This window comes from Panthera uncia, chromosome D4 (genome assembly GCF_023721935.1).
Source record: "Panthera uncia isolate 11264 chromosome D4, Puncia_PCG_1.0, whole genome shotgun sequence".
In the NCBI taxonomy this organism is placed as follows: domain Eukaryota; kingdom Metazoa; phylum Chordata; class Mammalia; order Carnivora; family Felidae; genus Panthera; species Panthera uncia.
The window spans coordinates 42,991,264-43,015,579 of record NC_064807.1 but is presented as its reverse complement, the minus strand read 5'-3'; the positions used below and the strand labels follow the sequence as shown (position 1 = coordinate 43,015,579).

At 38.4% G+C, this 24,316-nt stretch overlaps 2 protein-coding genes across 2 annotated transcripts in view; one reads left to right on the top strand and one right to left on the bottom strand.

The window, feature by feature from the left end:
• Nucleotides 1-713: 713 nt before the first annotated feature.
• Nucleotides 714-5,108, top strand: RPS6 (ribosomal protein S6). Its single transcript, XM_049619946.1, has 6 exons — nt 714-932; nt 1,465-1,596; nt 2,113-2,323; nt 2,523-2,669; nt 4,716-4,873; nt 4,968-5,108. The coding sequence occupies exons 1-6, from the start codon at nt 729-731 to the stop codon at nt 5,061-5,063; spliced, it is 948 nt and encodes a 315-aa protein (XP_049475903.1). The 5' UTR covers nt 714-728; the 3' UTR covers nt 5,064-5,108.
• Nucleotides 5,109-5,341: 233 nt separating this feature from the next.
• The window catches only part of DENND4C (DENN domain containing 4C), a 127,561-nt gene continuing 108,586 nt past the window's right edge, over nt 5,342-24,316 (bottom strand). The window contains exons 27-33 of the mRNA XM_049620074.1: nt 23,063-23,245; nt 21,937-22,132; nt 19,439-19,684; nt 18,233-18,350; nt 11,234-11,384; nt 8,883-8,947; nt 5,342-8,669 (exon numbers count right to left, since the gene is read on the bottom strand). Coding sequence (XP_049476031.1) covers nt 8,533-8,669; nt 8,883-8,947; nt 11,234-11,384; nt 18,233-18,350; nt 19,439-19,684; nt 21,937-22,132; nt 23,063-23,245 — 1,096 coding nt within the window. The 3' untranslated portion in view covers nt 5,342-8,532. The remainder of the gene's footprint in view (nt 8,670-8,882; nt 8,948-11,233; nt 11,385-18,232; nt 18,351-19,438; nt 19,685-21,936; nt 22,133-23,062; nt 23,246-24,316) is intronic.

Below are 24,316 nucleotides of genomic sequence, written 5' to 3'. Positions count from 1 at the left end.
AATTTGGCGTTGTAGATTCTACAGGCAAGAGAGAACCAGGAAGACTATTTGGGACGCACCGATGGTAGCCTGGACTGAGGGTAACTGCGGTTAATGGCTTGCGCGAAAGGAAAAGTGTTATTCTGCGACAGAAAACGATGTCTGGGGGCGCCTGGGTGGCTCAGTCAGTTGAGCGTCCAACTTCAGCTCAGGTCACGATCTTGCGGTCCGCGAGTTCGAGCCCCCCGTCGGGCTCTGGGCTGATGGCTCGGAGCCTGGAGCCAGCTTCCGATTCTGTGTCTCCCTCTCTCTCTCTCTCTCTCTCTCTCTCTCGGCCCCTCCCCCGCTCATGCTGTGTCTCTCTCTGTCTCAAAAATAAATAAACGTTAAAAAAAATTTTTTTTTAAAAGAAAACGATGTCTGCAGGGCGACTGGTTAGAGGACATGCACAAAATCAAACCACGGCTTTCGAGTCATCCTGCTGTGAACAGCCGGAACCAGGGCAAAGCAAGCTTCTGAACCAAAAGGAACTAAAAATCTTCGGACACTAAGGTACAGGAGAGGCCAAGAGAGTTGAACTCCGCTCCTGCCTTCCTTCTGTGGTAGCAGCAGATGCAGAGTGGCCAAGACGGAGCTGGGACCCCGCTCTGGCCCAGGAGGGTGCGGGACAGACTGAGCAGCGGACATGCTAACCTTCAGAAACAAAAAACAAAAAACCAAAAACGAACAAAAAAAACATCACGGCGAGAATGACACACACAGCTCGCGGAACTAACCCTTCTACACTAATTAAACCCGGCTCCGGAAGTGCCGCCCACCTATGCTCACTTCCGCTATCCCAGACGTCCTCTAACCTCGCGAGAACTAGAAGTGCCTATGAGACGTGGGCTAAGCGGAAGTCGGGCCTCTTTTTTCGTGGCGCTTCGGAGGCGGTAGGCAGCCTCACCATGAAGGTAGGAAGCGGTGGAGGGTTTTGGGCTAGGCTTGGGGTACGTGAATCGTGCCCCAGGACGCTGCATTACCGCAGTCCTAGCTTTCCAAAATCCTAGCTGTAGGCTGAGGAGAGTCTGAGGCGGGAGAAAGTTCTCCATTCTTGGGGCCACGGGTTCTTGGGAGAGCGGATGGCGAGCGATTACAGCTGGAGCCGCGCCGGGCGGGGAGCGCCATGGTGGCGTCCTCACGCCCGGCGGGACAGATAATGACCCTGCTGCCTAGTTGCGGCCCGTAACTCGGGCTCCTTGCTCTGGTAGGCTACACGGCTACGGAGGGCCCTTCGCGCCGGGGTCATTCCGCGATGCTTGAGGAAAAATTAGCCCGGGTTTTAGGGCGGTGCTTCCGCGTTATTCTATGCACACGTTTTAGCTAGTAGAACACATTTCAGCATTTCTGCTCGTTGTCTGTTACATAAAAGGCTTGTGGCAATGGAATTACCTTTGTAAATTCAGCGGTTCTCTAAAGCTCTCCCCCCCCCCCCTTAATCCTTAGCTGAACATCTCTTTCCCAGCTACTGGCTGCCAGAAACTCATTGAAGTGGACGATGAACGCAAACTTCGTACCTTTTATGAGAAGCGAATGGCCACAGAAGTTGCTGCTGATGCATTAGGGGAAGAATGGAAGGTAAAAGTTGACTATTAAATTGTTGAAGCTGTGTAAGAGGTAGTAAACGTAGTTGGTAATTGGTGTATGTAGTGCGGTTCAAACTCCGGGTTCTGTCTTCTGACCTTGAGCTGGTTCTTTGCAAGTGTACCTTTTTCGGGTAGCGTTATCACCTTGCAGGGTTTTGTAGGTCACATGGGAAAATAATACCTAAAGTTCTTGCCCTGCAAGCTGATAATCTCCAAAGAGTATCTTTAAAAAGTGCCAACAGGGTTGTTTCTGGTTCACTTGTTTGTTCTCTTGTGGTTTCTTCACATAATCTTTCCTTCCCTGGAACTGTTAACATCTAGTACAAAAATGTATAGGTTAGAAAGAGGGCTTGATTGATAGGAATTTGCTAATTGATCTTGGCAAACTGAAAATAAAGAAAACTTCATAACCAAGTTTCAAATTGGTTTTAGCATACTTCTAGGATTTGGGGTATACTTCATAAGGGCCTTAGTCTTTTATTTTGCAACGTGTCATTGTATGTTACAGGGTTACGTGGTACGAATCAGTGGTGGCAATGACAAACAAGGCTTCCCCATGAAGCAGGGTGTCTTGACCCATGGCCGTGTCCGCCTCCTGCTGAGTAAGGGGCATTCCTGCTACCGACCACGGAGGACTGGAGAAAGAAAGCGCAAATCTGTTCGGGGTTGCATCGTGGATGCCAATCTCAGTGTTCTCAACTTGGTCATTGTGAAAAAAGGTGAGGTTTCTTTGTGTTCTTGAGTTCAGTTTTTGTTGACATTGATTTAAAAGTTGATTACCCGAGTGTTTTTTATTTGCAGTGTCCACAGTTTGACCAGTGGACTTGTTTCTTTACCAATGCATAAAGAGTAATTAGGATTTTTGTTTGTAAGAAAGTTGTGGGATTAAAAACGTCTTTGATCGCTTTTTCCTTTCAGGGGAGAAGGATATTCCTGGACTCACTGATACTACTGTGCCTCGTCGCCTGGGACCCAAGAGAGCTAGCAGAATCCGCAAGCTTTTCAATCTCTCAAAGGAAGATGATGTCCGCCAGTATGTTGTGCGAAAGCCCCTAAATAAAGAAGGTAGGGGAGGTTTTGCAATTTAGAGTTTGCTCCATTTCATTTGTCTGTAGCATGTTGTGGGCATACTAGAAAGTAAGATCTGCCCACTACGTATTTGCTTGGGGTTTAAGTTTTTTAGGAAAACTGGGGGAGAGGGTCAATATAGCCAGTTGGTATTAATCCTTGTCATATCTGATGATTCTCTAGAAGCATACTTGGAATTTTGCTTTGAGTCATTGATGTATAAGTTTATTTGAAGATGACTTCTATCAGATGTGTGAAGTTCATGGCTTTGGGGTTAGGAGTCAAAAAAAATTGATGAAAAATTCTGGGACTAGGTTTGAACGTGCTCTCACATTCCCCCCCCCCCCCCCATAATTTTGCTTTCTTTACATGTTAGCGTTTCTATTGTTTGTTTATAGAAGAATTTATACTTTCATCAACTGAAGTTGCTTTAACTTCTGCCCAACCCCCCCCCCCCTTTTTAAGTCAAAATTTTTAAATGTTTGTTGTTTTTGATTGAAAGCAAGTGCAAGCAGGCAAGGGGGAGAGAGAATCCCAAGCAGGTTCTGCACTGTCAGTGCAGAGTCCTACTTGGGGCGCGATCCCATGAACTGTTGAGACCATGCCCTGAGCTGAACTAAGAGTCTTGACACTTAACCAGCTGAGCCATCCATGCACCCCTGGTCCTTTTTTTCTCAGTCTTAGGTGTGGGTGGCAATAGGAATTGTGGCCATTAGAAGAAAAACACTTTATTCAAAATACTAGGTCCAGGTGTTTGGGTTTTTGGAGCTTTTATATGTTAAGATGGTATATACTAGATACATAGTTTGTTAGGTAACATAATCCATTACCAGTGAGGTCTGTAGCACCTGTTTTCTGTAACGTTTATGTGTGTAGTAAAGTGTAGGAGTATTTTACATTACATGGAATAAAGAGCATGTCAGTCCTGGTTGGGTTTTCCTGACAAATCTGGGAAAATGTGGCTCCTGGCATATAGTGAGTGCTTATGGGTCAGTCCAAAATATCTGAACACCTGTGTGCCAGGTACTATTTTAAGTGTAGAGGATATAGTATAAAAGAACAAGTTGTTCTGAAGTTCACAGTTAGAAAGAAAAGGCAGGTACGTGGCAGTTGCCCATGACCACACCCCCAGAAATACTGCCAGTGTAGCCAGTGTTCTGGTTAACAGGCTTGTAATACAGGTTCTTAACATCTTTAAAATTAAGGGATTGTTTGACTTGTAGCAGCAGAACCTGAACAATTGAGCATTTCCTTTTAGAATATTTGCCTTAGCTATTTGTTAATCGAACTAGTTGTCCACAGACTCCAATGATTACATCGGAAAAGGCTTTTGCTCCAAAGCAGATTAGGATTTGGGATTCACAGACAACAAATGAAGATACTCTAACCACAGTGTGTTGTACATTCTAATGTGCGTGGTTTCATTCCCCAGATTGGCAGGATCTGCCTTGGCAAATACTAGACTCAAGCACAAATGGGATTTCAAAGTGTGGTTAGGATATTGGTGCAGATAAGAGTTGTACTTAGTTTTCATAGATGAGTTAAACATACAGTTAATACGGTTTGAAAATAATGCTCCAGTGTCTTACAGTACAAATGTAGAATACCTTACAAAGACCATCTAACTGTGGAAGGGAAATCAAAATGGAGTAGGAAAAAGCTTGGGATAGGGCTTTCTCCAGGCAGTGTAACATGAATCTATATATGTTCTTGAACTTGACATTCAGAGTACTAATGTGTAACAGGCTGTCTTAGGATTAAATGCACTACGCAGGAAAACCCTGGCATCTAGTAGACAAAGTCTGTTCACCTTGCAGAAGGACTTAATCAGCTACTTATATTTTGAGAATATTTAGCCCATCTTGTCTTTTTGTTTGACAGGGTAGTGTTTTAAATTATACAATAGTTCAGATTCAGCTTAAGGCCTCATACAGCTAAGTTTTCCTAGGTATTACTATTAGTAATGTTTTTAAAATGTAGATGTGGATTCTGATGAACAAGGGTATTCTTGACAAGTGATGGAATTCTTGTCTGAATTTTCAGGTAAGAAACCTCGAACCAAAGCACCCAAGATACAGCGTCTTGTTACTCCACGTGTCCTCCAACACAAACGTCGGCGCATTGCTTTGAAGAAGCAGCGCACGAAGAAAAACAAGGAAGAGGCTGCAGAATACGCTAAGCTTTTGGCCAAGAGAATGAAGGTAAGTCAAGATACCTGGTAGAAAAAGTCAGGCCTTATTTTGGATTTACATTTTTAATTCAGACAAGCTATAACTGCTTTTTTGTTTTGTTTAGGAGGCCAAAGAAAAGCGCCAGGAACAGATTGCCAAGAGACGGAGGCTGTCTTCTCTGAGAGCTTCTACCTCAAAGTCTGAGTCCAGTCAAAAATGAGATTGTTGTAAGAGGAACAAATAAATAAGATCAGACGTCAAACTACCTTTATTGATTTTCTTCATTCATAAGAAACAAATTCTGGTCACAGAAAAGGAAGTGTGCAGGAGATCCCTTCAAGTGGAGAGGCTGAGACCACACTGGGACAGTGGTAGAGATGGCCAGGACAGGGTTCTGGGGGGAATGGGTGGATAGCTCAGGAAAGGATTCTGAGCAGAATGTCCACTGCTTTTTCAGTGCGTCATGGAACAACTTGGGGGAAATAAAGGACAGACTACTAATCTTTTGTATACTTTATTTTGAAGAATACAGTTTTAAAGATCTATACATAATACATGAAAAGTGCCCTTATGAAGATGGACATTTGTCATACGTAAGTAAAAAAAAGATACCTTGTTAAAAGCATAGTTAACGGATACCATTTTGAAACAGTTCACAAAGCTTTTAAAACCAGTGCAAGTTGTATTAACAAAAAGCTTTTCACCTCTAGTGAATTGTTATATTCATCCTTTTTATGGTTTCAGTGTGCCTTAAGAAACACTCCTTGCATCAATGAAAGATGCACAAAGAGAAAGCATGCTTTTTCTAATGTAGCCTGTCTAGTTTCTGTAGTAATTGCAGTTAGAACCAACCTTTTACAGACTAGAAGGATCATTAAAAGGCACGTTAGGCTTTAAGGGTGAAGAACAGGAGTTCCTTATTTGCTGGATTATACATTTTTTTTAACCACAGGTAAGTAAAATTTTCAAACTGCTTTTAACAGAGGAGCAGTGCTTCACAAAATGTGCAGTGATTCAGAAGTTTGGGGCCCGAGATTCTACATTACTTGCAAGTTTCAGGCTAATACCAGTAATGCCACCCCCTAGACTGGACCAGATAGAAGATTCTTAGGCAAAAGTGAGATCCCCATTGCTCTTCATACAAGGTACTAAAATGTTACATAAAAGGGGAAGTCTTGATTGGCAATTGATATTTTGTAAATTGAAGTCAAACTAAAAAGGCAGAAAAGGGAAATGAAGCATTTTAAAATGACCCAAACCAAAAAGGAGTAACACTGCAGTCATAGGGGGGGTCACATAAAGGCCAGAAGTCAAGTCTGGTATACAGCCCAGAGTTTGTATTAACCAGTACTTGGTTGATTCCAATGTATGAAACATGAGAACCATCACCCTGCTTTCTCATATTGAGTACAGTCACTAAAGTGGACAGATAATACTTGGGTTAGACTATTCCAGCTCATTAATCCCAGCAGATTTAAGATTGAGAACTACTTTTTAAAAGAGGATGTTGGAGAATATTTCAACATTAAGAATGTATCCTGCATTTCTAGTTTGCACCAAAAATGAAAAGAGCAACAATTGAATATCCCAATATTAAGAGACTTATGCTTATATTCTGCTTACTGAACACAGTTAACCCTAACAAAGCGGGTTGCTATAATTAACCTACAAAATGCAGCTAAAGTTGTATCAGACTGTCCACTCCATATGTTAAAGGTTTAGCATTTAGGTAATGTTAAAAAACAATCTGCACTAATTTGAAAGATTATTTGCAGAAGTTCTCAGGCTTTTAAGTTTTATACATTGCTACAACTCATTGTAAACATCTCTAAATCTATGGATAATAGTATATCTGGCTGTTTGGTTTTCCTTTGCAGTTTGTAGTGGTCCACTTTCTATGGTAGGTGCTAGAAAAGGCCTTTATGTGCTTTTAATAAATTGATCCCTATTTCTTGACAGCAGCAGGCTAAGGTTTCCAATGTAAAATGGATGAGTCATTTAGAATGTTACAGAAAGTTACTAGAAAATGCATACTTTGGTACAAATATGGCCAAATCTTAAATGTGTAAGGAGATGTTCATTACACTTCTTAGTAAGTGCTTTGGGGGTAATTTAGTTCAAGTTAAGGCTTAAACAGTACTGGATTCTAAAAGTCAAAAGGGTTAGAATTGTCCACATTTCAGGAGCTTTGAAGATGTGACGGAACAGCACAGCAAGCTTAAGAATTTTTCATTTTATTCAACCTGGGGTTTTTATTTGCAAGGTAATTCCAAACTTGATGGGGCAGTGTTAAATTGCAAAAATACATACTCTGAGACAGTGCAAACAATCCACTTTAAGGTAATGAGAGTTGTGCATAATTTCTGACAAGTTCTTTCACTTAGCACTTTCACAATAAATTGAAATGAAATCTGCATAGGTCAGATTAACCCTGAAATGTTGGAAGACTGGTATAGTAACAAGTTCTTAAAGATTACACCAGGTGGGAGATTTGTAATGGAAATAATTTTTTTTTAATCAGTTGATCTAGTCATCCGCATAATTACTATAAAAGCACACATATCAACCATTGGCTTTTTCAACCATGCAGAGTTAAGGCAAACATTACTATTCCTAAGGGACATTTTTAATGAAAGGCATGATAAATGTCAGGCATGTGAGGTCATGATTTTCTTGAACCTACTGGCAACAAGCCTAATAAGCTTTAATGTTTTAAGACTTATTGATCAATCCTAAAAAAAACTATTTACAAATGCACAAATAATAAGCATAGAAATCTATTATACAAGAATAAAATTTCTGTGTGCAGTGCAAGTTTATCCCACAGGTTTTTAAAAGTGACCAATAGCAACAATTCATGTACCTGAACAATTTCAGGTCCAAAGAATAAAGAGGAACATTTTAAACCTATTCCAATTTTGTAAATTATGAGGCTGATTTAATTTCATTTAAACTACATGATTGGCTCATTTATTCCAATCTTAAAGCTGTTGCAAATTAATGGTATTGGGAAGAGGATGAAAAGTAATGTGGATATTCAAGATAATCCATTAAGGAAGAAAATACATAATATGGATGAAGAAATAAGAGGCAAGGCGGTTGTCATCAGACTTTAAGGTAATTTTGATTAATGACTACAGAGGAGTTTAGTAGTAGTCATTTAATAGCTGCAGACCCCTTTCAGAGAACTGTATTGCAACATGCAGTCTAAGAATTTTAATAAATATAATATGGCTGTACATACAAATACCTACACAGCCACACATATACACACATACACAAATAGTTGCTCTTATAATTGAGATTTCATTTGTTTGGGGGTTAGGCAAGTTTACATTAAACCACTATGCCCCAAACCCAATAGCTTCAAATATAAACAAAATGCCAAGAATTAATATTTCTCATCAACCTACATACACTGAGAAATCCAAAAAACAGTTTTCAAGCGGAGGCAGATAAAACCATTTAGAAGTTGCAAACCTTCAGACATGAACCCTGGGACATTTTAACAGCATTTTTATGTTGCAAGAGGATTCAGTATGAGCTACATTTCATTATATACTGTCCCAAGAGTTAACTTCATTTCACTTTCATCAATCGTTAGCATTTGGAACAAACCTTACATGTTTGCCAACTGAATCTATTTACCCTCAAGCTTCGTGCATCAAAAAATCTAGTGAACCTCTTACTTAAATGAGAGGCGCTCCAAAACACTTCCTGCACCATTCCACACTGATACTTGGCGGAGCATCAATTTTCTGTAACTTCTCAAGAATCTCTGAAGACAAATTATTGTATGCAAGTCCATATTCATTGTCAAAAGCCTCTGAAAGACATTTTCAAAAATGGAGTTGTAATTTGTGAAACAAAAGCCATAAATAGAAAAATGGTAGTCAAGTAAAGTCAAGTACATATATAAACTGCATATTTAAAAGTAGAAATCTTTTCAAAACTTAGAGGAGTATTTACCCATACCAATTGCAATTGTGTAAATTAAGAGAATGAAAAAACCCGCTTTAGTAATCATTAACCAACTTACCAATATCAATATTCTCTCTTCCAAGAGACACTAATGATAAGAAGAGGATTTCTCGGTATAAACTCCTATAAAACAAGTATTTTTAAAGTTAATGGGCAAAGAACATAAAAACACACGGCAGTTTTTTAAATTTTTTTTTTTTTTTTTAACGTTTATTTATTTTTGAGACAGAGAGAGACAGAGCATGAACAGGGGAGGGGCAGAGAGAGAGGGAGACAGAATCTGAAACAGGCTCCAGGCTCTGAACTGTCAGCACAGAGCCCGATGCGGGGCTCGAACTCACGGACCATGAGATCATGACCTGAGCCGAAGTCGGACGCTTAACCGACCAAGCCACCCAGGCGCCCCTCATGGCGGTTTTTTAAAATGGTGAGCAATGATTAAGCTCTATAGTTTTTGGTTTTTTTTTTTTAACGTTTATTTTTCAGACAGAGAGAGACACAGCATGAACGGGGGAGGGGCAGAGAGAGAGGGAAACACAGAATCGGAAGCAGGCTCCAGGCTCTGAGCCATCAGCCCAGAGCCCGACGCGGGGCTCGAACCCGCGGACCGTGAGATCGTGACCTGAGCCGAAGTCGGACGCCCAACCAACTGAGCCACCCAGGCTCCCCAAGCTCTATAGTTAACAGCAATGTATCCACTGGTTTTGATATCACTCCACAGTTATGTCACCCTTTGCAACACTGAATTTCTATTTCAAATTAAAAAGTTATGGGCATAAGGCTTCACACCAAAAACTTTTAAATGGCTTACCTTCATTATTAACATTTTAACAATACACAGTTTCACCCTTGAACAATATGGGTTTGAGTTCCATGGGTCCACCTACACTTTTTTTTTTTAATGTTTATTTTTGAGGGAGAGAGAGAGGGGGAGACAAAATCCAAACAAAGCAGGCTCCAGGCTCTGAGCTGTCAGCACAGAGCTGGATATGGGGCTCAAACTTGTGAACTGTGAGATCACAACCTGAGCTGAAGTCAGATACTTAACAGACTGAGCCACTCAGGCACCCCCACACTGTTTTTGTTTTGCTTTTCAATACAGCAGAGTCCTATAAAGGTATTTTCCTTATAATTTTTTAGTAACATTTTCTTTAGTAACTTTATTGTAGAAACACAGTATATAATACAACATACAAAATGTGTTAACTGTTTACGCTATAGGTAAGGTGTCTGGTCAAGAGTAGGCTATTAAGTTTTGGGGTAGTCCAAAATTATACACAGATTATCAATTCCATGGGGGGGGGGGTCATTCAAGGGGTCAATTTAACTCTACTTTCCAATTAAAATTTGCAAAAGCAGGGTCTTCTCTCATCTTTTGCCACTTGACAAAGTAATGTTAATTTTTAAGTAAGTTCGGGGTCCAAAACCCTTGGACACAGTGTGAAAGGTGGTGTGGTCTCTTTACTATTTAACCTACCAATAAAGGATGAACCATATTTATTTGGTCTGTGAACATAATACTGTCAAAAGCCAAACCTTAAAAATGAAGGAAAGCTTAAGAAATGAAGTGATTCCTGAATATTTTAACATAGAAAAAAATTGCAGAGTAATGTTGACTCTGATAAAGCTTCATCATATAGCTTTGTTTAAAAGGTTCAGAAGCCATAACCTGTCATTTCTAATTTTCCTTCCCTGCCCTTAAACTACAGATGCTTGAAACTAGCTGCTCTTTAGACTGTGAAGGTCATCTCTATCTCACCTGTTGAGATTACAAAAGGACCCATCATTTTCATAATCAATTCATGCTCTATCACTTCTGAAGTTATCTTCAAAGATGCCACAACCAAAGAAACTTGTAGAGTACCTGGAAACTGTTAATGATTGGTAGAATTTATGATGCCACTTTTCTGAAGTTTCCACTGCAAAATTTACTTATGTAGAGGCTAGAGTGAGTACTGATCTAAGCATGTTAGCAGAAGCAGGAAAGCCCCTTATCCTTTTTAATTCACTGTTTCCATCACGTTCCTAAATTGTTTCTATTCCTAAATAGGTTTTTGTTTTTTTTTTAACTATCCCACAAGAAAATAAAATATAAGATGCGCAGGTTGACAGGGCCTGAACAAGCAGTATACATGTATAATAACATCACTGTTAACAAATTCATCGAAGCTTTCCAGTGAATAACAGCAGTGGTTCCCAAAGACGCAGTACAGTTTAGACATTCATGAATCACCTCCTAAAATTTAATCTATTCCTCTATACCAGAACTTTTGTTAGGTTTGCTCAGGTATGAAAGGAAACTCTGGGTAGCACTTTTCAAAACAGGTATGCTTCTTTTACAATTAGAGATATGTTTTAAATAATACTTAAACATGAAATTGAGTGGCAAGAAGCAAAAATGATTATTACCTTTGTCTTTTCATGTCTGGCTTTATTAGCTGTGAAAGTAGGTTGATGGGTTTCAGAACATCATTATGTTGAATACTCTGCCTGATGGTTTCTACTAAAGTGCTTGTTGCTTCTTGTTCCTCTGACAGGAGAGACAATTTCTTTTCAGAATCTAATAAGAAGAACACAGGAAGTAAGAATAATTACTTTTAAAAGACTTTTTTTCCAGAACTGTAGCATTTTCTAGTTTTCTATTCAACACCGCCTCCCCCTTAAGAGTAAACTTCTGTGTCAATGTGACCAGCTACAAAATGTTTTTCCTGCTTTCTTCAGATAGGAAAGGCTTGTCCCTTTGCCTTTTCTCTGAACACAGGGGTTCCTGCTTCAGGCTGGGATGTGATAGTTTGTACTCCAGCAGCAATCTTATAACCATAGAGCAAACTTAACTGATGGAAACGCAAGACACAAGTAAGACACAACACAAGGAGCCTGGGTCCCTGATGACAGAGGAGTTGCCTATCAGTCCTGGAGTGTCCACTTCATAACTTCTCTATGGGAGAGAATAATCTTTACCTGTTTAAACTTCTGTTATTTGCCATTAAATATAGCCGAGTATAATCCTAATTGATACAAAGGCAATTCTAGAATTATTAAGAACAAACATTTATACAGATTTCATAGATTATGAAAGTGCTTCAGTACTGTACTGGAATTGAATCATGCTGACATTCAAAGTATACAAAATCAATGAAGTGTGCTTGGCCCAGAATAAAAGGAAAACTAATACCGCAGGTAATTCCAGCAGCCGTACAATTTTATTTATACCCATGTGAGTTGAGATGGGAATATGTATCCAGTAGCTCCCTAGTCAGTCTCATTGAGAATCCATCATAAAACCAGCTGTTGTATTTTTCGTACAACACAGCCCCTTAGTAAAGGTAACTAGTAGTACTTCATTTGTGTTCAAACAAAGAAACAGCAAAGCTCTCTATTACAAGGGGAAATACTGGCTCTTACGGGCTTTGATTCTAGCTCTTCTACCTGCCACATGATGACCTTTGAATATATTTGATTTTTATGCTATGCTGTGATTTTATTTTATTTTTTTTTTTATTTTTTATTTTATTTTTTATTTTTTTTTTTAAATTTTTTTTTTTCAACGTTTTTTATTTATTTTTGGGACAGAGAGAGACAGAGCATGAACGGGGGAGGGGCAGAGAGAGAGGGAGACACAGAATCGGAAACAGGCTCCAGGCTCCGAGCCATCAGCCCAGAGCCTGACGCGGGGCTCGAACTCACGGACCGCGAGATCGTGACCTGGCTGAAGTCGGACGCTTAACCGACTGCGCCACCCAGGCGCCCCTATGCTGTGATTTTAGAACCTAACCCAAATATAATCTGCAACTTCACTGTTTCTCATTTAGTTTAATTAACACTTCGAGATATAATTCCCAAACCATTCAATACACCCATTTAAAGTGTACAATTCAGTGGTTTTCAGTACATTAAGCTGTACAATCATCATATTATCATCCCCAAAGAAATCTCCTATTAGCAGTCCCTCCTCTATCTCCCAAACCCCTCAGCCCTAAAAATAATACTTTTATTTTTAAATAATATTCCACTGTATGGATAGGCCATATTTTATCCATTTATCAGTGGATGGACATTTAGGTGGTTTCCATTATTTGGCTATTAAGAAAATGCTAAGCACAGTGCACAAATTTTTATACATAGGTATGTTTTCATTTCTTGGTATATACTCAAGAGTGCAACTGCTGTGTCTTATGAATACTCTACTATTTTGAGGACCTGCGAAACTGTTTTCCAAAGTAGCTCCACTATTCTTTATTCCACTCAGCAGTGTATAAGGGTTCCAATTTCTCTATATCCTCACTAACACCAACACTTGTTAGTGTCTGATCCTTTAGATTATGGCCTACCTACTGAGTGGGAAGTGTCTCTCTTTGTGGTTTTGGTTTGCATGTCCTTGAGGTCTAATGATATCTAACATCTTTTCATTTGCTTTTGGCCATTTGTATAACATCTCTGAAGAACTGTCTATTCAGATCCTACTATGGTCTGAATGTGTCTCCCCAAAATTCTTATGTTGAAAGACCTCATATCAAATGTAATGGCATTAGGAGGTCAGGCCTTTGGGAGGCAATTAGGTCATGAGGGCAGAGCCCTCATGACTGGATTAGTGCCTATAAAATTTAGTGGGGGGGGCGGTACCAGACTTCCCTCATATGAAAGGATCTAATGAGAAATCTGCAACCTGGAAGAGGGCCCTGAACTGTGTTGGCACCCTGATCTTGGACCCACAGAACTGTGAGAAATACATTTCTATTGTTTATAAGCCACCCAGTCTTTGGTATTTTGTTACAGTAGCCAGAATGGACTAAGACAGATCCTTTGCCCAGTTTTAAAGTGGGTTGTTTTTTATTGTTGAGTTGTAAGAGTTCTTTGTATGTTTTGACTTTAAATCCTTTTTAAGGTGTATTATTTGTACATATCTTTCCCCTAGTCCATGGGTTGACATTTTTGATGGTTTATTTTTCAGCACAGAAGTTTTTGATTTTAATTGTCTACTTAATCTACTTTCCCTTTTCTCACTTGTGCTTTTGGTGGTGGTATATCTAAAAAGGCCTGTGTTCTACAAGGTCATGAATATTTACTCCTATTCTAAGACTTCTACAGTTTTAGCTCTTACATTTAGATCTATAATCCATTTTGAGTTCATTTTTATGTATAATTTGAGGAAGTGATCCATCTTTGCCTTTTTTTTTTTTGTTTTGCATGTTGCCCCAGTGGTCCCAGCACCATTTGTTGGAAAGACTATTCTTTAGGTCTTAGACTATTCTTTAGGTCTGTTTTAGCCTATTGTTGGATTGATCCCTTTATCATTATATAATGCCTTTCTTTGTCTCTTTCCACACTCTTTTAATGTCTATTTTCTGTCTGATAGAGGTAAAAGGCGAAAGATTTATACAATCTGAAGAGAAACCAGAGTATTATTTTTTTGTCTAACATAAGTATTGCTACCCTATTTGCTTTTGTTTGTTTTGTTTGTTTCCATTTGCACACATATCTTTTTCCAGCCCTTCACTTTCATTCTCTGTTTATCTTTAGGTCTAAAATAAGTCTCTTGTAGGCAGCAAAGAGATGGGTCTCTCTTTTTTTTTTTTTTTAAATCCATTCTGTCATCCTCTCCTTTTGATTAGGGCGTTTAGTCCATTTACATTTAAAGTCATTATTGACAGGTATGTACTTACTGCCATTTTAATTGTTTTCTGGTTGTTTTCATAATTCTCTATTCCTTTCTTCTTTTCTGGCTCTCTTCCTTGTGGTTTGAGGGTTTTCTTTAGTTTTTATGCTTAGATTCCTTTCTCTTTATTTTTTTTTTTATATTATAGGTGTTTGATTTGTGACTACCATGGGGTACATGGAGAGTGTTAATATTGGCTCCCCCAAGTGTCCAGCTATCTAGGCTAGGGGAGGAGAAGAAAAACAGTGCCTGCCAGCACTTTTGTTCCCAGAGAAGTCTATAGATCTCTGCCCCTTTGGTACATGTCCTAAAATTAGTCAACAAATCTCCTTCACATATACCCCAGGCACTTTTCAAACTGCTGCTGCTTTGCTGTGTCCCCAGCAAGTTACTTAGCATGCTGGCTCTTTAAAGGTGGGGACTCAGCTTCCTATCATCCTCTGGCTCTCCTGGAGTTAAGTGCTGCTGATTTTCAAAGCCAGAAGTTATGGGGACTTTGCTTCTCAGTGCAGGTACCTAGTATGGGGTCTGATCCCCTCCTTCCTCCCCCATGCTTATGATGCTCCTCCCACTTGTAGTTAGTTGTACTGGAAGTATGGTTCCCGACTGCCCTGCTGCCCCTTTTTGATATGGACTTCTCTCTACAACTAGCTTTGGAAGATCTGTTTCACCAGTCTCCAGGTCATTTTCAATTAGTTCAACAGATGTAGCTGTTGCTTCAATTTGTCTGTGGGACAAAGTAAACTCAAGATCCGTCTACTCTGCCACCTTCCCTCCTTTTTCTTTAATAATTTTCACCAATTATGGTTGTTTTGCTAGGAAGCGGGTCTCTGAAAATCCTCTTCCAGAAGTCATTGAGAAGTTGTACCATTCTAAAAGTCATCACCCACTTTGGGGCGCCTGGGTGGCTCAGTCAGTTAAGTGTCCGACTTCGGCTCAGGTCATGATCTCGCTGTCTGTTGGTTCGAGCCCCGCGTCAGGCTCTGTGCTGACAGCTCAGAACCTGGAGCCTGTTTCAGATTCTGTGTCCCCCTCTTTCTCTGACTCTCCCCTGTTCATGTGCTCGCTCTCTCTCTGTCTCAAAAATAAATAAATGTTTAAAAAAAATTAAAAAAAAAATAAAAGTCATCACCCACTTAATTGTTCTCTTTTAATGTCATTTACATGCCAATTCTTCATTTAAAGCAGCCAATCAAGGCATTCTTGAGAAATAAGGCCATTCTTGAAAATGCTAAATTTTATTCTCATCATAAATTATAGAATATTTTGAAACACTTGTGCATTTCAAGAGAGGTGGGAAATAACTAAAGAAATAGCAACACTATCATTTTCTAACATGAAATTTCAAGGCTACTTGGCTATTTAAAAAAAAACATAAAAATATCTGAACTGAAACCACAACAACAAAAATGACAAAAACAGCTTATAATGTACTTAACTATAATTTTATGACTAGCATTTTCAAGGGAAGCAATCCAAATAGCAAAATATTAATAGAGTTTTTGAAAAGGACAATCTAATAAAAGATTAAAAGTGAACTGTTCCCTTTCTCTTCCAAGGAGCCACTGTTAGTAGTTTTAGACCTTTTTATTTGCATATATTCAAAACACAGATATATATTTTGGGGTTGATTTTTCTAAAGAAAAAAAAGAAAGAAGATCATATAGTGTTCTGAAACCTGCCCTTTTTCACTCAATATATGATGGGCATCCATCCTTTCAGACACCTGTATGCAAATGACCCTTTTTCTTGGCTGCCAACATTTCATAGTATGGATTTATCTCAATTCTCCTGTTAGGTATTTATGTGAAGTTTTTAAAACAAATATTCATACAGTAAGCATCACTGTACAGAAAGCTTTGCATATGCTTTCTATAGAACAGAGCTGTCTTACTGTGATTGCTGAGTTTAAGGATATCCACATATTAAATATGGATAATATAGTCCACATTGTTCTCCAGAAGTATATATCAAAGTGTTCTTTTCCTTCATATCCTCAAAAAGACTGGATTTTAATTATTAAGATCTTTTGCCATCCTGATGTAACTAAGTTTGTATTTTTCCTTTTTTAACAAAAGAACTTGATATTTCATTAAATAAAGAGCTTGAGCATTTTTTCATATTTGTGTTAGGAACTGAATTATATCTCCTCAAAATTCATATGTTTGAAGCTCTAACCCCCAATGTGGCTATATTTGAAGATAGGGTCTTTTTTTTTTTTTTTTTTTTAACGTTTATTTATTTTTGAGACAGAGAGAGACAGAGCATGAACAGGGGAGGAGCAGAGAGAGAGGGAGACACAGAATCTGAAACAGGCTCCAGGCTCTGAGCTGTCAGCACAGAGCCCAACGTGGGGCTCGAACCCATGGACCGTGAGATCATGACCTGAGCCGAATTTGGACGCTTAACCGACCAAGCCACCCAGGTGCCCCTGAAGACAGGGTGTTTAAAGAGGTAATTAAGGTTAAATGAGGTCATAGGGTGGGAACCTAATCCAACATAACTGGTGTCCTCATAAGCAGAGAAAAAGACGCCAGGGGGATGCACATGTACACAGAGAAAAGGCCAACTGCAAGCCAAGGAGGGAGGCCCTGGGAGAAACCAACCTTGCTCACACCAGTTCCAGACTGTGAGGAATGAATTTCTGTTGCTGAAGCCACCCAGTCTGTGGTATTGTTATAGTAGCCCTGGCAAACTAATATAAACTATGCAATGTTTCTTCCATGAACTGCCTACTGATGTCATTTGTTCATTCATCTCCTGGGTTGTGTCGTCTTATTGACTTAAAGGACTATGGAACAGTGAATGATACAACTTTTTAAATGCTCTGTAAAAATATGTTCTAAATACAAAAGACTGAAAATGAAACCAGAATCTTTGAGGTTAGTATCCATGTAATTAAAATTATGATCTTATACCAACACATCCAAATTACTCTTAAACTATATAGAATTTACTCTCCAGGGCACCTTGGTGGCTCAGTAGGTTAAGGATTCAACTCTTGATTTCAGCTCAGGTTATGATCTCACAGTTTGTGAGTTTGAGCCTGGTGTCAGGCTCCGCGCTCACAGTGCAGAACCTGCTTGGGATTCTCTCTCTCCCTCTCTCTCTGCCCCTCCCCTACTCACACATGCACTTGCTCATTCACTCTCTCAAAATAAATTAAAAAAAAAAAAAAAAAAAAGAATTTACTCTCCAAATACCTAACCAATTGGCATTTGACAGAAAAATCACAAAACACTCTTCAACTCCCTGATGCAGTTAAATGGGTCAGTACAAGAGCAAATCAATTTGATCTAAAGTGGCAAGATTTTTGAAAGAAATAATAAAAACATATGAAAAATTTTAAAGTAAAGCAGAATAATTTGTTTCTCTCATCTCAATTTTTTACCTCAGTAGTCTATTCTTCTTTATTGTTTTTAAAATTTTTTAATGTTTATTTTTATTTTTGACAGGGACACCGCATGAATGGGAGAGAGGGAGACACAGAATCTGAAGCAGGCTCCAGGCTTTGAGCTGTCAGTACAGAGCCTAACGTGGGGCTCAAACTCATGGACTGCAAGATCATGACCTGAGCTGAAGTCGGATGCTTAAACGACTGATCCACCCAGGCACCCATTATTCTTCGTTATTGTTAAATAGTATTTTACTGTATGGATTGTACCACAATTTGTTTATTTATTCACCTATGAAAAGATACATGGGTTATTTCCAGTTTGAGTCTTTTATGTCTTTAATTCTAATTTACTTACTAAAATTCCTCCATGAGACATACAAAGGTTCTCCTGGTTCCTGATGAAGGTTGATATTATCCCATAATAGCTGAATATACACAAGTTTGCTATCCTGGGACAGAGATGACAGAGGAAGCTAAAAGAGATCAATAGAAAGTATTAGTACTCTAAGCATAATAATTACCAGTGGATCTAGCAAAGCTTGGTTATATAAAATAAAAGCGTTCTTTTGAAACTGTGGACCTAAAATTCTAAGCAAAAAATTTTGATTTTTATTTGTATTGATACATATTCCTACTTTCTGAGGTGCAGACTTTTCATTCCTACTTCCACAGATTGCAAAGACAACTTGGTAATTGGCACAGTGGCCACATGAAAGATTAGTCACCATTAGAACAAATTTTAAGGTAGAGAAAGTACAATAGTTTCTACTATCTTGTGCTGTTACTTAAAATAAATGAGTCAAAATAGAGTGTAATACTTTAAGAAAATATTTTCCTGTGCCCCTGGTGTGTGTTGGGGTGTCTCTAATCAATATTATAAATGAAGGAACTCTAGGAGCCCACTATCTCCAATGGAATCGGGCACCCCAGCCCAAGTACAGTAAGGGCTTTAAAGTCAGACAGCCAGACTGTGGTCTTGGCTCCCCGTCACATAGCAGGTGTGTGACCTTGTGGAAATTACTTAACTTCTCCAACTTTTAATTATATCATCTGAAAAACATGCATAAGAGGAGTCCTTTAAAATAAAGTTGTTGTGAGAAGGTCAACTGGTGATATGCTAGTTCAGAATAAAAGCTACCTTTTCTAGCCACCCTTGCAAACTAGGTATGACCATATAACTAAGTTTAGGCCAAACAGATACATAGAGAAATGTTATGTACAACTCCAGGAACCATCCCTACAGAAAGAAGACACATTCTTCTCCATTCATTTTTATCCTTACTGCTGGCTGGAATATGGACATGATGGCTAGAAATAGAGAGGCCATCCTGGACCAGGTATAGAACTTGGAAATGGAGGTTATACACAGCTGACCAAAAAGACAGAAGGATCTCAGGTCCCTAAGACTACATCATCCCAGGACCACCTTCCCAAACTTTGATGTGAGAGAGAAATAATGTACATCTCGTTAAGGCACTGTTGTTGTACACTTGTTACTCTGAAGTTAAGCCTCATTCTAACCAACACCAACGTAGTACAAGTATAGAAGTTGGTACCCTACCTGTACACCTCCATTACAATGTTCAGATGTGAGGATAAGTCCTGGCAAGTTACTAGGAAGGTCCAAACGTCTGAAATACCAAACGAGGTTCCAGAAAATGATTGGATGTTTATTGATGAAAGAGGATGTGTGAATCACTTGATCACCTTCATTTTCTAGCAAAGATTCAAGTTCTTTACGAAGCACTAGAGGACTCAAGTAGGGCACAGAAACAGGGGGAGGATTGGGTCTTTTTCCTAAAGGATCCTTTAAAAAATAAAAATACAGAAAGAAGTGAATATTATCTATTCTGTGTATGTTTAAGAGTACTTCTCAAGGAGATTATGCTCTATCCTTTCAAAATCAGTTATTTCAGAACCATTGCTACATGCAGTATACGCTAATGAAAACCTAAAAAAAGAAAAGAAAGTACTTAATCATAAATGCCCTTACGTTAAATGATTACAAAAGAAAATAATCCAGAGACAGACCCTAAACATACAGAGTTTCTCTATCAGATTGATTTTTTTTTCCTTTTCAACTTTTACAAAAAAAACACTACATTTCAGGGATGCCTGGGTGGCTCAGTCGGTTAAGCATCCGATTCTTGATTTAAGTTCAGGTCATGGTTTTCATGGTTGTGAGACTGAGCTCTGCATCAGGCTCTGTGTTGAGCATGGAGCCTGCTTGGGATTCTCTCTTTCCCTCTGCTGCTCTCCTGCTAGTGTGTGTTCTTGCACACACATGCTCTCTCTCAAAAACAAAACAGAAAGAAATACTACATTTCAGATATTTATGATTATTCCAAAAAAAAAAAAAAGTTGACTCTATCTTCTTCCTACAATCTAAATAGATGGGGCAATTTTTGTGTTAATATTATTTGATGACTCCTTTTAGAATTATATCTAATGTGCTTTCACATTTGATTGCAACAGCTAAAGAGCAGTCTTACAAACAAAGGAAAACGATGCCAATTCAGTCTTTCTAAGTTGTGCATATTATAATCAGAATAAAATGCTTATGACCAACTCATTAATGGGTACCCCTAGTGCCCAGGCTGTGGTCTCCAAATACCATTTCCTCAAAAATGAACCACAGCTTCTTAGAGAAATGGCTGATTTTAGGTCTAGAGAAAGAAATATTAACATGAGCATGAAACATCTTGTCATATAAGAAAGCAAAGAAGCTTTGTAAAAAAATTAGAAAAAGGCTGCTAGAGATGTGTCAAAAGAACTAAAACACCAACCTGTAGAGGCTTCTAGCTGATCAAAGATGGATGATATATTAATAAGGATAACAACAGCAATGGATGTAAACCTATTTAAATTAGTGAGCTCATAATGATACTCTATTCCTCCAAATTAATTCATCACCTTAGAGGATGCTAGGAATCCAACCTGTTATTTTGAAAACTGGTTAAGTAAAAGGAAAAATATTTGTCCCACCTTTCCAAAATAAACTGCATTTTTGGAAAAGCAAACAGAAAACATGGAGGATGTTTCTCTTTACAGATGTATCCAACATATATAAAGACAATTAGACTACCAGCCTTGAAAGCTGGAAATGAATAATCTGAGGTAGGCAATGAGGCATTAATCGCTACTAGCATCACAAAGAAAGTTCATGTCTTCTATTGAGGGACATTCTACCACTGCAATTGTCTTACAAAAATAAACAACCAAACAAAAACCTGAATGTGATCAAGCTTCTAGATATAATTACCAATTTATAGCGTCATAATCAACAAATACAGTTGCAAGGCTAAAAAAGAGGGTCTACAGATGTAAAATGACTAAATAACAGATCAACCAATTGGTAATGCATAGATGTTATTTGATCCTCATTCTTCAAACTACAGAAGACACACATACTTCACATTTTTAAAATAGAAATTTGAATAGAGATTGAATAATTTGATTTTTTTGGTTGTATAGTGGCATTGTATTTTTCAGAGTCCTTATCTCTTAGGAACTACATACTGAAATATTTACAAATGGAATATATGATATTTGAAATTTATTTCAGAATAATCTAGGAAAGAAGTGAATAAGGATATACATAAAAGAAGAATGGCCATAAGTTGAAAATTACTGAAGCCAGATGATGGGTCAAAGGGACTCCTTTTATTTTTGAATGTACTTGAAATCTTAAAAAGCTGTTAGTCTAGGGGCACCTGGGTGGTTCAGTCAGTTGAGCATCTGACTCTTGGTTTTGGTTCAGGTCATGGTCTCACAGTTCGTGAGATTGAGCCTGGCATGCAGCTCTGCACAGAGCCTGCTTGGGATTCTTTCTTTCCCTCTCTGCCCGCAACCTCCCCCGCCCATTTCTCTCATTCTCTCTCTCTCTCTCAAAATAAATAAAAATTTAAATAAATAAAAATCAATCAATCAAAAAATAAAAAGTTCTTAGTCTCTTTATCTTATCACTCATGGTTAAAGAAAAGCTACTAAAGATGGATTATGTGCTATTCTAATAAATACTTTCATGAACACACAGATAATTATGATGTTGTTACCTACCACAACTTCCTGCAGACTGTTGGGAAGACTGACTGTTGAAATGCCATGAAACGGTCGCTGGGAAAAGTCAATATTTTGCAAGGGACCCCCAACACTGTGACTTCGCGTCAAAGATACATTTCGCTTTGATAAACTATTAGGCACAGATGAAATTTTCATGGTTTGGACTTCTCCACCGGCTTTCTTTATTTCATCACTTAAAAAACATGAGGAAGAAATGCTGTATTTGTGCTGTAATACAATCTCAATTTGTATACCTAGAGTATTTTCTACAGTGAACTCTGAGTCTAACTGAATATATCGGAGAAGAATCAGTACCACCTTATAAGATTAAATTTTCTTCAGGCATTTCTGTAAAAGTGGTCAGGAGAACAGGATGGGATGGATAATTCTGGTGACAGATGGGAAGAAGAGGACAAAGGGTAGACAATAGATATTCTTTTTAAAAGATTAAGTGCCCATTCACAGTTGCTTTATTCAAACATTATTTCTTCTTTATTAAACAAAATCACCTAGAATTATCCTGCGTCCAACTAGATATTACAGATGAGTATTTAACCTCTACCAGGCCAAGATCCACCTAAGGGCAGAAACTAGATCTTACTTTTTTATTTTTAGTGCTTAGCATAATGCTCAGCAAACAACAGGCTCTGAATAAACGTCCGATTCAATCAGTATTTAAGAGGAAGCGGTGTATTTCACAGTAAAGAAAATATGTCTCTGGAAACTGGTACTGAATACTTTTTACTACAGAGAAGCTCATTCTGTAAAAGGACACTGTAAAACATTAAACATAGTTTCAAAAACGGTTGATCATCACATTTGTTTATTAGATACTTAAACAATGTATTGTAATAAAAGTTAATATTAAATTTTTTAAATGCCAGAACTTAGGGGCTCCTAGCTGGCTCAGTCAGTATAGTGTGCAGCTCTTGATCTTGGGGTCATGAGTTTGAGCCCCAAGTTGGGTGTAGAGATTACTTAAATGAATAAATAAATAAAAACTTAAAAATAAATTAAATAAATAAAATGCCAGAACTTACGCCTACATAAGGCTGTCTTCAAAGATGGGATTTTTACAAGGGTACCCAATTTATAATGAAGAGCTCTCTGTACCCTAGAGTACCTTGATTCAATTGCAGAGGTTGTCTCTTCAGTTATGGTCTGGTTTTGTTTGGGGAAATCCATAAAGTTGATCAAGTCAGGTTCTGCTGAAGCGGACACAGGTTTGTGCTCTGAAGGTTCACTTGCCAATGGAATGCTGCCACTTTGTAAACTGTCACCAGAGGTGCTTGGTTTCAGGAAAAAGCTAAATAGGGAGCAATCCAGAAAAAGTCTTTAAAAATCCTAGAATCCTCTAAATTTCGTATTTAGAATCACTTTATGGTAAAGGAGTCACTGAGGAATTTTACAATCCATAGAAGTACCATCTATTTCAAACACACACACACACACAGCCCCCCTCCCCCATCCTCTCTTCCTCTCTTGTCATAAACTTTTTTAAATGAAAAAGGTCTCAAAGTCATTACAGTTCAATGCAACATCCTTTCAGATTTGAGAACCATTAAAGAAAGCTATGAAGGAAGATGGAAAACAAAATATTTCATTAATTTTCTGAGTTAAAGAAGAAAAAGAGCAGCAATGGCATTTTATCACGTATTAACCTACAATTGTTTATAATATCCTCCCCCCATAAATATCCATTTTGTCTCTAGTCATTTCTTTCCCCCTTTATTCATTATTTTGTTTTCGTCTTCTCGTCTTATCTCTATCCATCTCTTTCTGGGTGGGGATGGGGTGAGTGTTGGGCCTTGCAAGGGACATTAAGAGAACTTCCTGAGGCTGTAGTAATATTCTGTATTTGATAAAGGTTTGGTGTGCACAAACGTATACATTCAATTTTCTTTTTAATTTTTTTAAATGTTTATTTATTTTTGAGGGAGACAGAGAGAGAGAGAAAGAGTGTGTGCAGGAGGGGGACAGAGAGAGAGGTGGGAGGAGGGTGCACGGATAGAGAATCCAAAGCGGGCTCTGTGCTGACAGTAGTGAGCCCAATGTGGGGCTCGAACTCATGGACTGCGAGATCATGACCCGAGCCAAAGTCGGATGCTCAACCAGCTGAGCCACCCAGGTTCCCCCACATTCAATTTTCAAATGGTATGTTTTAAATTTGTAGATTTTCTTATATACAACTTTATTGCAAAAGAAAAAACTGTAAACAAATATTGAACTTTAGTTAATATGTATGCTCAAGTCTTTGGGGGAGAAGTGTATTAATACTGTCTACACCTTCTTTCAAATGAATAAAAACATAAGAAAAATTGGTGGATCGATGGAGGGATAGACAGTTGATAAAGAAAGTACAATAAAATAGTAATAC

Coding starts and splice junctions, on each gene's coding strand:
- RPS6 (XM_049619946.1), top strand. CDS start 729: ATGACACACACAGCTCGCGGAACTAACCCTTCTACACTAATTAAACCC. Junction 933..1,464: donor TAGGCAGCCTCACCATGAAG/GTAGGAAGCGGT, acceptor CTTAATCCTTAG/CTGAACATCTCTTTCCCAGC. Junction 2,324..2,522: donor CTTGGTCATTGTGAAAAAAG/GTGAGGTTTCTT, acceptor TTTTCCTTTCAG/GGGAGAAGGATATTCCTGGA.